Source organism: Falco biarmicus, chromosome 13 (assembly GCF_023638135.1).
Source record: "Falco biarmicus isolate bFalBia1 chromosome 13, bFalBia1.pri, whole genome shotgun sequence".
NCBI lineage: Eukaryota > Metazoa > Chordata > Aves > Falconiformes > Falconidae > Falco > Falco biarmicus.
Genome location: NC_079300.1, coordinates 1,571,683 through 1,586,326, shown reverse-complemented (window position 1 = coordinate 1,586,326; position 14,644 = coordinate 1,571,683). Strand labels below are relative to the sequence as shown.

The window sequence follows — 14,644 nt, the reverse complement described above, 5'->3', positions numbered from 1 at the left end:
TTCTGGCGCTTTTCTCTAAATTTGACTGATTTTCACACTTTGCTTCCCTTTTGTGGCGAGGAGTGACTTACAGGCAAGGCAGCCACGAGCAGGCAGTGGTGTGGTCTCCTGGGCACGCTGTGCCTTCGGAGGGGTCTGTGGCTGCTTGCGGCTGCGTGCTCTGCCCAGCACACCACAAGCAAAGACCCTTCAGCTGCTGTTTGGAAACTGCAGGCCCAGGCACCAGGGTTCCAGCACCACAGGGGCTGGGCTGGATGCTACCCGGCACCTTTGCTGCTCCTCTTGCATTAAGCACGAGTCTTCCAGCTGGGAATTTGTGAAAAGGATTCTGTTTTCTGTTCTCTTTGTCATACTGTTGGGGAAAAGTCCTGGAAGAGGAAGTTGTCTGCAGGCAATTTTGGTGTGATTTCCTTAAGATACTAACTAACATCTGCTTTTAAACTAGAACAAAATGATTTGAATTCTCCTTTTGTCAGTTGTTACAGATGTTGAGGTGTGGCGCTCAGGGGCGAGTACAGAGATCATTTGCAGATAATATTTTTTCTACTTTGTATTTCCTCTAAAGAACACACATTGCATTTGGCTCATAATTTCAGTTTATTATCAAAATGTTTTTATCAGATGACAAACTTGGAAAGCTAAAAGGAACATAGGTTTTTAAATATACCTATTGTAGCAGTCATCTGAGGTATCTGGTACTTATTTTTGAAAATGTTTGCTTTGATATACAAAGCAGTAAGTTCCTTTGCAATCTGCATGAGGATGTTTAATACATATCATTGCAGATTTAAAGCCTTTTACCTTCTTAAAGCTCCTTCTGATTCTTGCAATCAGCTGTGCAGCTTTACTGATGTGAGGACTGACATAGATCAGAACGTGTACAAATTATGTGCAGGATCAGACCCTAAACTCTGGGAAAATCAGAAAACTTGAATATTAGTGTGCTCCCAGTGCAGAGCTCAGTTTTGTAGACTTTATCTTATTGTCTGATACCATGCTTTACTCAAATTCCCCAGTTCTATGCAGCCACTGTTAAAATATATTACAATACTTCAAAAGTGTAGCTCAGATTTAAATATAAAAACTATGATTTATACATTACTAGAAACTTTAAAAAAGACCAACTTCAGAGAAAGCAGGAAAAAGCTTAGAAAACTGTGAAAGGGTCTTTGATCACAATCTTACAGATTATATGTTCAAAAATTAATAAATTACCTACAGTTTCAGTTTGGCTGGAAAGCAGTAAATAAACTGTTGTAAATAGTGACTTCAGGTAACACACATGGAATAATTAGTGAGAAGTTACTTAATTACAGCAGGTCTTTGGACTCCTCTTGTATAAATGGTTTCAAGTAAAAATGAAAACATTTGGTAGAACAGATTTATCATAACAGCTGAGGGTACAAAGTCTGACACTTAAGGAATAAACTGTTGTCTCATTATCATGTTATGATGTCTAAAACTGTGGGTCACTTAGCATTTCATTCCTCCACTTGATCAGAAATATGCATTCGCCGCCCAGTGGGCAATAATGTGTTATGCTTTGACATTTAAAAATAAATCCAAAAAGCCACTGGGAAACAGGATTAATTACAAGGGATGTGTTACTGTACATCGTCAAATGATTTAGGTTCTACAGGGTTCAGTGACAGGAAAAGCAGCTGATCAGCTAGGGCAGCTCACTGCTGCATGGGCGTTCGTCCTTCATTGCATGTTTTGATGTGTGATCTTTTTGTTTGTATGTTTTTGCCTGTTTACTAAGAATTACAGTGACTACTCTGGCATATTCCCCTCAGTTTTCCTCCTTCCTCCCCTTCTCAAAATTACTTCAAAATTTCTCTTTTTTTCTGGAAAGCTTCTTGAGATGCAAGGTTTACAGCTCCATCACCAAACTTGGCACTTCTTAGCAGGATCCATGTAGTTTGTCTTGGTGCATGAAAAGGCTTGAGAGAACTCCGGAGAGTTTTGCAATGATCCTATGACCCTTTAAAACAAAACATCATCTTGTCATTGTTGCTTGCCTTTGTTCAAAACAAACAATTTGACTCATGTTTCTTAACTTCTTTTTTGCATCACTTCAAAATAGTGTGGGAAACACCTGTATTTCTGAACTCTGGCTATTGCTTCCACTTCACCTCCAGCAGTGGCTGTATTCTCTCTTCTGAGTTTCCATGGTCCCTGTCACAACCCCCCCAGGATAAAGGACCTGTCCCTTCTTCCTTACTGGCTCTCACAATACTTCCATTTATTTCACTAGGGACAGGTTTATTGCTTGTTGTTAGTTTTCACTAAGATTTTTTTCAGCTATGTTTTGCTGACAAGTTTCTTGGTAAAGGGAAAACAAGGACCTGAAGTAGAGGGCTGTTGTGTAACTTTTCAGTGAATATTCGTTTACATTTTTACACCAGTCAAATTTTAACTGAGATCACACTGCTTCTCTGGGCATTTTCCACAAATGTTCCAGTGAATGAGTTTCCTGAAAAAAACACTCACACAAAGAACAGCTTTCAAGTGAATATGAGGATGTTCCAGCTAAACCAGCTTTTATATGGGTAATTGTGAACATCTGTGAATATATCTGCTAAGAGTTGCTCATTTCTTCAAGAACAGAAATACAGCATGCACGTACCTATGCAGGAAAACAATTTCAGCTTCAGATGTCAAATATAGATACTGATGCATGTTGATTGTGGGCCAGGAATTATTTGAAGAACTGTTTCTCTGAGTAATTTGTGATTATACTGTGAATAATCTCAGCCATTAGATTCAACAGACCCAGAAAGTGCCCACAGAAGTTGAGCTGAAGCTCAGCAGCTGACATCTGCAACAATTTGACTGTCTCTACAACATCAAAAGTGAGAGTACTTTCTAACCAGTCTCAGGAGCCACCAGCCAAACAGGAGATAGCACAGAAAAATGATTACAAAGGAAGTCATGGATTTAAGTGATCTAGCAGTGCTTCATTGCTCTTAAGGACTAGAACTCCCAAAATGGGATTTTGTCAGATACACCCAAAATACTTTTTGCTCTGTAATAAAACTCTACTTACATTAGTTGTTAACAAACAGATAAAACAGCAGTGGGATAAGAATCCTGCTTCATTTACTAACACCTCCAGGACTTGCAGAGATGTGGTCCATAAGCAGGGCTTGACCTGTATCTGTTACTGTACTTGCTGTGTTCTAATTTTGCATGTTAACACTCAGATACAGACACTCCTTCGCCTGCCTTTGACAATCACCTGATCCAAGGCATCTTTCTGTTAACTTCTTATTTTTCTAGCAGGCAAAAGTTTCCACCTGTCTAGTACTCAAGAGTTGGTAGCCCGTGAACTAAAATTGTACTACACAATTAATAGTTTTTATGGAGACCTGCCTGTCCTACCTATAAGGAGAAATAGCCTCCCGTCAGTGTAGCAGGTGTTAAAACAAACACTCTCCACCCCAAATAATAATAATTATAAAAACCCAAGGCACATTGGGGGACATTGTGACATTTGAATAGTATATCATTAGGCAGTAACTTTGTGGGTATGTCTCATGTACTGAAACACTTTCTATTTTAGAGCTGTTGGGGGGGGGGGGGGCGGCTCATCCTGAAAATTACTTCACATTCTAAACATATTAATATGGTTTCTCAGTACATGTGTAATTCCACATAAAGCTTATAGCTTTTCAGACCAATGTAAAAACAGCACAACATGAGATGTAATATATCCAAGATATATACGCATGCAACTACACAAAGATGCTGAGCTAGTGAATTTCAAAGGACTTGTGACTCATGCAAATTAGATATGCAAGGAGAAGGCACAGTTCTGAAGAACCGCTGCAGAGCTTCATTAGCAAATTTGGCCGATTGTGCGACTTGAAGCATGAACTGCCCCTGGGAGGGATCTGCAGATCGTACAGAAACCACCCACAGTGAAATGCCAGTCAAGTAGCAATTGAAGGAACAGTCACTGCTGTCACTAAATATTTGAGAATGTGGGATAAACAAAATAAATCTTTGGTGAAAAGCCATTGAAACAAAGGTAGTGGAATTAATGTACTGAATTGTATCAGGAGAGAAATCAGCTATTGTGTACGTGAATCCTGGAGATGACACAGCCTTTCAAAGCTAACAGATGTTGTGATGTCTACGTTCCTACTTGATCTCGTGGCATTTGACCAAACATTTATTAGACCAAAAACAGTGAGCGTGTGGGAGCCCTGGTTCTGGGCTACAGGCATTACCAGTAACGCTGTTAACATCACAGCAAAGACGGGCCTGTCTGCTCTGCTGAACAGAACGTCTTTCTAGCTCTAGATGACAAAGGCATTCCTCATTCTAATGACAGCAAAGGCTACTGGCAGAAAGTGATTTCTCTCTCATGTCACTATTACCATTTAAAAGAAGATGGAATTCTGCTCCATGCTTGGAAGAGTAAAATCCTTGCACTCCACAGGTTAACTGGACGTTTTACCTGTGACTTTAGTGGAGGATGGAAGTCCATCCATAGCCTCTGGTCTTTGTGAGAACCCTATCAGGAGCTATTGCGGGAGCCGGGGGACTCCTGGAAGAGCACTGGCTTCTGGATGCAGTCGCTGGGATCAGCTGTAAGAGTTGTGCAGGTTTGATAACAGCCAGGCGATGGGTTTGTGCCCTGTGATGATGGTTGTTCAAAGCTTCTCAATAATGTGGAGAGAATTAAGTTGTATCATCTCAAGGGAGAGGACAACTCCCCACAATCTTAAAGCCTGTGGAGCTTCCTGGGAAGGACTGTGCCTGTTTCTGTCAGCAAGGGCTATGCCAGGGCTGGGAGGTCTGGAGGGACAGTCCATCTTTCTCTCTCTTAACCATCTTCAATGCGCTGTGCCTATATATGTGTATGTGCCTAGATCTATCCTGGTCAGTGCAACGTAGCCTTTTGTGTAGAGTTCTTTAAATTCTTTATCTAAAAGCTGTGTTGCACCTAGGAACTGCACTGAAGATTATTACACATGCTGACCTGAATTTGCCTGGGCTGTGCACGTCAGTTTTGATGGAGTTCACAGCATATTCTGGTCTGTATGTTCCACACCATACCTACACGTAACAAAGAAGAGCATTTGTCAGCCATGAGATTATCCAGGAAGAAACCTGTTGTCATTTCATACGAAATATGTCATAAGAATAAATTTCACATTAGAGCATAGAGAAAAAAGATATATTTTGTTAAAAAAAAAAAAGTAACCTGTTGTCCTCAGACAAAGGCACTTGGGCACAAGAAACTGTCTACCAGACTTACTCATGGATTAATTCATTTAGGGAAGATAAAAATTACCAAAGACGACTTTATCTTCCCTACTTTGTAGTGAACACTGCTCAGCTTAGCAACTCTGCCAGCTCTTAGCAGAACTGTGAAAGGCAGCCTACTCTGACTTACTGTTAAACTGCAACTTCAAGTGATTTTCAAAGCCTTCAGTCAAGAAGCATATAGAATACCTGTGCGAAGTTCAGAAAAAACAGCTGTTTATGGTTCATTTCAAGACCAGGAAGAAGTTTTTCTTTTCCATGCTTTTTCACAAAGTTTTCATAGGCCTGTAGAATGAATGAGTAGAAATGTTACAGCTTCCAGCCCCACCAATCAAAATGCAATGAGGAGGAACATGGATTCTTCAACGCAATTAATAATGTACTACCTTGGCTGCCCATACCCACATGCCACCTTTAAGCAGAAGACAACAGGGCCATTTCTTAGCACTGTGATACCAGTGGCCTGACTGACTGAAGACAGTTTTCTCATGCAATGGGCCTTACAGTACTGTTTTATACCAGGTTTAGTGAAGCTGCCTGAATTATATTGGAATAAATGGTAAGAGAAATAGGCTTAAAGAAGGCAGTTTATTGTAGCAAAAAGAAGACAAGGCTAATGGAATAACTTCAGTAAGATGGGTATGCTCAACAAGACTTTTGCATAACTATGATTTACAGGGGAAGAAATTAAGAATGCAGAGGACAGTTGTGTTCTGAAATATAGTAACTATGGAGAGTTAGTACTATTCTTCAGCAAGCTTTATTGTAATTAAATTCTATTGGACTGTTACATATTTACCTAGCAAATCCTTTCAGAGGGTTAATTAATGACAGCAGAAAGGAAAGTGGTTCTGTGTTAAAAAATAGAATATGTTCTGTAATGGAAATGACTGTGAGATTCTCCGAAGGGTAGGTGTAGTGAGGCATCAGCAAGCTCTGTGCTAAACCAGCCTCCAAACTCTCAGATTTCAGAGCTCTCTGTATAAAGATTCACCCACAGAAGCTCTGTCTCCTGCAGGTTCTGTGGATCAGGGCTTGAAGGTCCATACAGAAAACCATACTGCTGCGCTGCTTTCTAAGGCACAGTCCCAAAATGAGCGTAGCTGAGGTGTCTCGCATGATTTGGGGATTCCCTGTGTGTGGATCCCTGGGCTAAGCGACTGCTCAGGGCAGCCCAGCCTGCCTCTGCTCAAGGAGGCCCAAATGAGCTCCAAGACAAAGAAGATGTGATCAGAAGATTTGTTACCTCCCCCATTTGTTCATCTGTCCCTCTTTCCCCCCTTCTTCCCATTAGAGAAGGTGTGGGGTAAAAAGCTTAAGCTGTGTCAAAAAATCATTCTCTCTGATTCTACAGAACATATGTATGCACTGTCCTGTTTACAGTGTGCTTTGCCCTCATACGTTTATCATGTTTTTCATGGTTTTTTTGCCAACTGTTGGGTTAGAGTTTAAAATATTGCACTTAGGGTAAGATATGCTTTCCCTGTATACAATGCAGAGTTCCAGGATCCAATTTTAGTAGCACAAAAGTGATTCTGCAGGGAGAAAACATGAATTTTATCAATTATCTAATTTTGCATAATGAAAGGTACCTTTTTTTTTATTGTGGTTTTGTTCTTTTTTTTACTAAGCGAAATGCAGATGACTTTTAAAACCTTTCCATAGTAAAACCAGCTGCTTTCATGTTTCTTATGAGGACCATGTGTCAAACAATGTGGTGTTAGTATGCCATTACTGATAGAAGGATGCTGGCAAATTGGAGAAATGTTCTGACTAAAGTCAGTGCCAAGCTACCACTTGAGTAAAGCCAATCAGCTGCACAAGTGCAAGTTGAGGGATGAGTAGTTAACGGTTCTACTGAAAAGGCTCTGAAAGTTTTAGTGAATAACAAGCTGAACAAGAGCCAGCAGTGCCGCAGTACTGCAAAAAAGGGAAGTGTCATACTGGGATGTATAAACAGGAGTGTCTTATATAAGATACATGAAGTAATCCTTCTACTCTACTTGGCACTGGCCAGGTCTCAGTTGGAGCGCTCTGTCCAGTTTTGGGCACTGCACTTCAACAAAGACGTGGATCAACTGGAGGGAGTCCAGAAGAAAGCAGCAAGAATGAGCAGAGGTCTAGCAAACATGACCTATGAGGAAAGATTGAAAGAATTGGGTTTGTTTAGTCTAAAGAAGAGAAGTCTGGGCCTTCAAGTAACAGTCTTCAAATATGTAAAAGGTCGCAGAAAAGGAAGGAGCAGATTGCTCTCCGTTTCCACTGTTGAAAGCAGAGACATGATGACACTCGCACTGCAGCAAGGAGGTAACAGAACTTCGCTTACGGTATGTCTGAATGATACAGAAATGGTTGATTCTACCTGCTAGAAGATGGGGGGTGGACTGGATGACCTCTCAAGATTCCTTTCAGACCTCTTTTTACTATTTACATGGTGTCATAATAACTATGAATACTGAATTATTTTTTGTAGAACTTCTGACCTGTTTTTCTCTGGCTACTCCCATTCCTTTCAGAAAGACTATCCCCTTTCCTGGGTTTGTACTGTGTTTTTTTTTAAATACACAAATGTTGTAGTAATTGAAGATCAGACTAATCTAATATGCCATACTGATGCCTTTTTTTGGCTTCCAAATCATTCTTCAGACTCTCATAAATAATTGTATTTGCCCTCAAACGTATATTTCTAGTGAAGTATGTGCTGCCGATGGCTGTCTTTGTGGAAGCTGTGATGGTAACTTTGAGAGGTGTGAGTTGGCCCATGCATGCCAGTGGGCACTCTGCTGGGGAGTGACAGCACTCCAGTTGTCAAGTGTGTATGTTTTGCCACAGAACCAGGTGTTTAGGGGAAGAGAGGGAGGATTGTGTTATTAAGGCCTGTGACCATCAGATCTGCAAGTAACCAGAAAAAATCATAGAGAAGCTGACTGGCTTCTCACCTCCCAACCTGCAGTCACCAAGAGAAGACCTCTGCTGCTTTCAGTTTCAGTCTCAAAGTTGGCCAGTCTAAGGATTTAAGTGTTGACTTCAGGGAGAGAATGAAAGGAAAGCCAGAGAGCGTACAGCTCCCATGGAAGGCTTAGCACAAGGAGTCCAGATGTCACTGACATCTTTGCATACCTGTACAGGGGACCCAAGTCAGTAGTACAAGATGGTATTTTGAACAGTGAATAGTGTTTCATGTAGGCAGAGACTGTTTATGGGTCAGAAGAAAGTCATTCTGTCCCTCCCTCCTGGCATAAAAAAAGCTGGTGAAGAGAGACTGCCAGAGGCAGACAGCTGCTCAGTATCATCAGTTTAGTTGGGTGATGGTCCAAGTCTGATTCATTACATGTTTTCAGTCTACGTGTTCCTTATTAACAAAAGGAAAAAATAAATAAAAAAAAAATAGAAAGAGGTCAGCTGAGAAAGAGTGTACTAGGATCAGGTAATATGTATCCTGCAATAATTAACAGGATAAAAGCAATACAACAGCTGGCCAATAGTTTTAAACTGTGCCTCGATGATGCAGTATGTATGGTCCTGTACCTAACACAACAATAATGTTTCTTCTTCAGAGGCTCTGAAATGTATTTTCTTAATCTATGATGGTTTCAGCTAAAACAGAAAAATGGATACTTCTTACCTTATATGCTTGTCTAACACCCCCATTATCAGCAATGTTTTCTCCTAGTGTGTTGATTCCACTCAGCTGTAAAATAGAAAGGAAAAGTATAGTTTTCTGAAAAGAAGAGCTTATCCAGGACCTGCAATGTCAAGTTTTGTGTGTTTTTCACTTTTTACAAGCAAGAATTCCCTTAAAATCTGAAGTTTTAGCAGGAGATTATGTTAACATCTGCGAAAAGTCTTTGTCTCCCTTGTCTCAAAATCCATGTGGATACTATTGCTTTTCCTAATCCTCTTCTTTCCCCTACAGGCAACTTTCTAAGCTCTTGTATCTCTCTTACTTAGATTTTTTGATGCTTAGTCATTGTTCATGCAATCTTCCTATTTTCTCCATGTCTTTAACCCTCAGTTTCTTACTGCATTTCCAGTTAGAGGAAGTAAAATCTGTACAGTCTCCAGAAGTTAAAATCCAGACTCCAAATAGTTGAAATAATCAGTTAACAGGCATCAGCAAATCTGTTACAAAATATTTCTCCGTGTGTTCAGCAAGTTAGGTAGCTCTTCGGTGGCAGGATACGTGAAAGATACCTATTTAGCTGATATACTGTTCATAAGTCAGTGAAGTACCACTAAAGATGCTGAAGCTCTGGTAATGGAGAATCTGTAATTTTATCTTTAAAAAATTGTATTTTCAACCTTTAGCCTAAGATACTGGGCTATGATATTCAAAGCTGCAAAACCTTGAATGCCGTAATGTGTGGAAAAAAAGGCAGAAGAATATGTTGAAGTATTCTTCGCTGTTTTTACTGGCCTCTCTGTGGGTCCCACCAGTTTAACACATAGATTAGGAAAACCTCAGGGCTGGAAGTTTTATCTTTTCCCTATTCTATATGATGGTATGTATTGTCAGGCTCTAAAAAAGCAGACAGTAGTAGTTGGAGAAATATCTTCTTGTGTCTTCTCATTTACCCATTTAACTGTAGGAGGTCCCATCCAAGAGAGAAATTTTGTTCCTTACAAAAAAGCAGGTGGTGGCGCATTTCAATGCCACACGTGGTTATCCAGTGAGGTCCAAAATAAACAAGGTGGATGTTAAAAGTAAGTGGTCTTCCACAGTGCAGTGCAGCAGGGCGGGAGCACTGTGTAGATAATGAAGCGGTCCCTAGATGATTAAAGCTGGCTTGCGTGCTACAGACGGTGCAGTGCATTGGCAGAGCACCTTGACACCCCCGAAAGGACAAGCTGTGAAGTGCTGTGTTTCCTCTCCAGGGCTGTCTGTCTCCTTCCAGGGGCAGTTTTGCAGCTTGCATTTTAACAGGAAAAGGACTGGTCTACTGTTCAGTGTATGTAATTATACATCACTGCCACCTGTTTCTGTGAGTTAATGGCATACTGATGTCACTGGGACACAGAACAGACCTGATCCTGCTAACTGTTCTCATGGAATTAGGGCTTCCAGGCACAGACATGAACGACACTGAATGCCCAAGAGCTGTAACTGTGCAGAATGCTGCAAATGCAGTCACATGTAGATTGCCTGCCTCTCCTAAATCTGCCTGTCATCTTTTCCTCTCCTGCTGTGCCCTAATTCTTCTCAGACCTTTTCACTCTGTAGTCCAGATGTTTCTCTGGCGGAAAGAGCAAGAAACTTTTGAGTGAAGAACAGGAGCAGGCAGGATTTGTTTGCATAGGGATATGTATTATTTGCCTGTCAGGTTTGGGGAAATGAGGTACAAACTTCTGATATTTTTTTTTTTTTCCCTGTTCCTTTGTGGAATTAAAAAAGAGCCTTTGAGGGCCCAAAAAGGCTTCTAGGGCAAAGACTTCCAAGACTGCCACTCACTCAGAACATAAATTCTGCCTTTTTCAGAACAGTCAGTGTATGTTTACTGCTGTCTTTAAAAATTTCTTTTGGGGTTTTTTATTTGGTGTAGTGGTAACAGTGTTGGCCATAAGCCAAGACAGCATTTATGTAAATAGGACATAAGGTTTTGTGCTTCCCCATTAAAAATAACATTGGTAGTTATGAATAAATATGACATACATGCTGTCCACCTGCTAGGTCCCATGAAAAGTTTCCATACTGGTACACCATACACTGGGATAGCTCCTTAAAACTGCGGGCCGATTCTTCAGTCCACCAGTCTACAAGGTCTCCGTTCTCATTAAAATTTCTGCCTGTAATAATAACAGAGTTATGTACACAGGAAAAGAGGGTTTTGATGCAGTAAGAAGGGTAGCAAGTAAGTATAGTTGTTCATGCAAAAAACCTGCTGTAATGAGGCAGTCATGCAGATGATGCTTTTTTTTTTTTTTTGCTTTTCTTTTCTAAGAGGGCCCTATTTCAGTGGAGAAGAAAACCAAACAAATTCAGAATCAGAAGATGGGAATAAGGCTCTTCTAGGAAGCCTGGTGTGGTTGTGACCTGTCAGTGAATGCTGGATTGATCATAGTGCGGGTCTAGATATGAACGACGTGGCTGGGCAGCAGGTCTGGTAGCTAGACCCTGGGGTTCATGCCTGTGCCCGCCTAGTGACACACCCTGTTCACAGTTGTGTAGTTTGTGATGGGTTTTGATGTAGCCTTTGGGAAAAGCAAGTGAACAGGGAGTATTATTAAAACCCGTTGTGTGCCACAGGCCCATGTTCAGGGCTGCTGCTGCAGCCTAGCAGCTACAGGAGTGTGTGGGATCCTCTAGATCACGCTTTTGGGAGTCCTCATGGGGAAGAATGCTGTAAAGCCTCAGAAATCCAGATCTGGTCTTGTATATGGAAAATTCATTTTATCTGCTTCCTGGAATGATTAAGCACTAAAGCACATAATACGCTCTGTGCATTGCAAGTTTTATAACTAGAAATTCAGTGCCTTACCATTGTCATCAAAACCATGTGTGATTTCATGACCGATGACCATGCCTATGCCACCGTAATTCAGAGATTTGGGCTGGGATGCACTGAAGAAAGGGGGCTGCAGAATGCCGGCGGGGAAGACTGCAAATAAAACCACAATACAATTAAGTCCCTGCCTCATTATTCTACGTGAATCCAGTGTGAACAGACCATTTTTATGGGCTTCAACTAAAGTCATGCTGTTCTCTCAGACCTACCAGCAACAGTAAGTGAACTGACACATGGTAATGGCTGTAGGATGGTAGAAACAGATCAGCAGGACCACCCCCCTCTTCAGACATTTGCAAAATCACGATCAGCTTTTACTTTGTCTTCATTACTATTTCACTTTGTGGAAATGCAGTTTACTTTTCTAATCTACAGCACCTAGCATTCTCAGACTCCTGTGTCACTATTAAATAAACATCAGTACCATTATTGAATAAACCTCACAACATCATGGAAATGAGAGGGTGTTCCCCTAGCAGAGTAAGTTATTCGATTATTGCCCCCCCCACAAACCAGTCTCAGAGAAAGGAATTTATTCCACTGAAAATATCAGTAACTCCCAGTAGAATTAATAAAAATAGGCCAAGCTGGCCATGAAAGAACTAGAACAAAGTGGATATTTTCACCCACTTCTGTGATTAATTTTGTAGGCTTTTAAGAAACAAATTAGTAAAAAAGAAATCATGTTGCAATTGTGATCTTTTTATATGAATATATATGAAGATTTTTAAAAATTTATAAAATATTCAGTTACGTTTTGTATTTCATGCAGGCCTTTTCCCTGTACTTCAGCCTGTTGCAGCAATAGAAAGTATCAGTTCTCACTGTGAATGAGATGTATGAAACTCTACAAAACTTGAACAAAAAAGACTAATAGGATGACAGTTTTCACACAACAGAAAAAGAGAACAATAAATCAAGCACAGTTCTAGCAGTTTCTTTCAGGAGGAGAAAGAACCATAGGAAAATTGAAAAATAATAAAACAGGTTAGAAAAACTCCTATTTCTGCTGTCCTGTCCAAACTGCTGCCTGCTGTCACAGTAATTCTGTTACACTTAGTTTGGCATGGAATTAAATATTGAAATGTTTCAATGTTACTATGAGAAAGTATTGACAGCAAAGACAAGAGTGTAAATGCCATACTGCGTGATGGGCTATTTTGATGACTGGCAGAACAGAGTAATATGTGGAGTGCACAGCATCAGACCACTATTCTTTTTGGAGATCACTGCTTGCAAGATCTTTGCTCAAAAATGATGCACATCAGTCAATGGCCTAGAGTGTTACAACTGTAAGTCGCTTGGAGCTCAGCTCGTCTTTTGCTTAGAACTGTAGGATGACCTTCCCTCCCTGAGGGACACAGTTCCCCACGACTTTCAGTTCAGTTTAATTAACACTGTTACTTCCATTTTTAGAGTAAAATGTCAGAATCCATAGATTTTATTTAACTCCACCTTTCTGAAAACAACTTATTCCACCATTTCCGTTGCAAAATACAGGTCTGAAGTGGGCAGGCGTTCCTCCTACAGTGGGATACATTTCAAGTAGAGAAGTAAAGAAAAGGGAAGTGCAAATCCTTTGGGATCTGAAGGGCAGAATGCACTTTCAGCTTCGTGAATATTCAAGGCAGGAAAAGGTCTAAAGTATTCCCTCAGAGTCTGTGCAGCCCTGGACAGAGGAAAACATGCTGCTTTTCTTCTTGAATGTGTTTGAGAACAGCAATGCCTTTGCCAGACTGACTATTGCACAGTACCCCCCACGGGCCAGAGGCACAGGTCAGTTCTGTCTTGCATACCTGCCTGTGGGTCAGAGGCAGCTGGGATCTAAAGGCACATATGGTGGGCCACCTTGCTAGCAGCAGCTCAGCTGATTTTTTTGAGGTTGAGCAGCTTTCTTAGGATCAATGCTGCTGATGGAACAGTGAAGATCAGACCATATTAAAATGTAGTATCAGAGCTCTAAATTTCCTACATATCATGCACAGAACTCTTTTTTTTTTTTTTCTTTTTTTTTTTTTTTTTTTAAGTATAATACTAAGCTAATTCAGACATCACTTGAAAGATCAGACTGCTTTAATTATCCTGTGGCATGCCATAGCTAAAGGATGAGGTAATAATTTATGGCTCATATTAACTGCCAGTCACCAGTTTCAGTTTTCCAAATCATGATTCCTTTTCTATGAATTGGTGAACAAAGCTATTTTAAACAAAGCCTTTGGAGCGGATTTTTGTGCTAAACGTTCAGTAATGAGCTGAATGTTCACTTAGCATTACCACCTGCCAAACTGCCTGCACTGTCTTGCCATCCTTACCCAAGCAGTGTTGGTCGGTTAAGTCAACAGAGTTTTGTCTCTCTGAAGCCATCTTGGATTTCACAGTGCTTATTTCATGTTTTACCTTTAGAACCCACTGCAAAGCCAGAATGGTTTGGGTTAACTGGGAAAGTTCACGAACCTTGGCAAAAATCACCGAAGTTTTGACTAGGATGTGAAACCTAAAAATAGGTGAGTATTGTAGCTGCTGAATTCCTATGCAAACAGCTCCATTTGCAGTGGGCTGCATTCTCTTGTCCTGTTTGTGACTGCACCAATACAAGGAGTTTTCTCCATGCCGCCTCATTCTTGCCTGCAGGATGCTGAGGCTAACAATGCTGCAGTTCCCACTATCCCCAAGAACAGTACTCTTGTGATTCTGAAATTGCAAGCTATTGCAAAAACATAGGTGACTAGCAGGAGAAGTCAGGATCATATTTACGGAATTCTGCTTTTAACAGATCACCTGACTCAGTAAAATCTGAAAATCTAGGGCTGCAGGACTTTTTTTTTGTCTTTTTCAATTCTTCAGTGGGGACAGAAATAATTAAA

The 14,644-nt window shown here is 40.7% G+C and overlaps 1 protein-coding gene across 2 annotated transcripts in view; it reads right to left on the bottom strand.

Annotated features, from left to right (window-relative positions):
* Nucleotides 1-560: 560 nt before the first annotated feature.
* Nucleotides 561-14,644, bottom strand: part of MME (membrane metalloendopeptidase) — a 48,838-nt gene continuing 34,754 nt past the window's right edge. For both annotated transcript variants that reach the window (XM_056358968.1, XM_056358969.1), the window contains 6 exons: nucleotides 11,754-11,873; nucleotides 10,928-11,061; nucleotides 8,903-8,968; nucleotides 5,467-5,562; nucleotides 4,991-5,067; nucleotides 561-1,984 (listed from right to left, as the gene is read on the bottom strand). In XM_056358968.1, coding sequence (XP_056214943.1) covers nucleotides 1,885-1,984; nucleotides 4,991-5,067; nucleotides 5,467-5,562; nucleotides 8,903-8,968; nucleotides 10,928-11,061; nucleotides 11,754-11,873 — 593 coding nt within the window. In that variant the 3' untranslated portion in view covers nucleotides 561-1,884. The remainder of the gene's footprint in view (nucleotides 1,985-4,990; nucleotides 5,068-5,466; nucleotides 5,563-8,902; nucleotides 8,969-10,927; nucleotides 11,062-11,753; nucleotides 11,874-14,644) is intronic.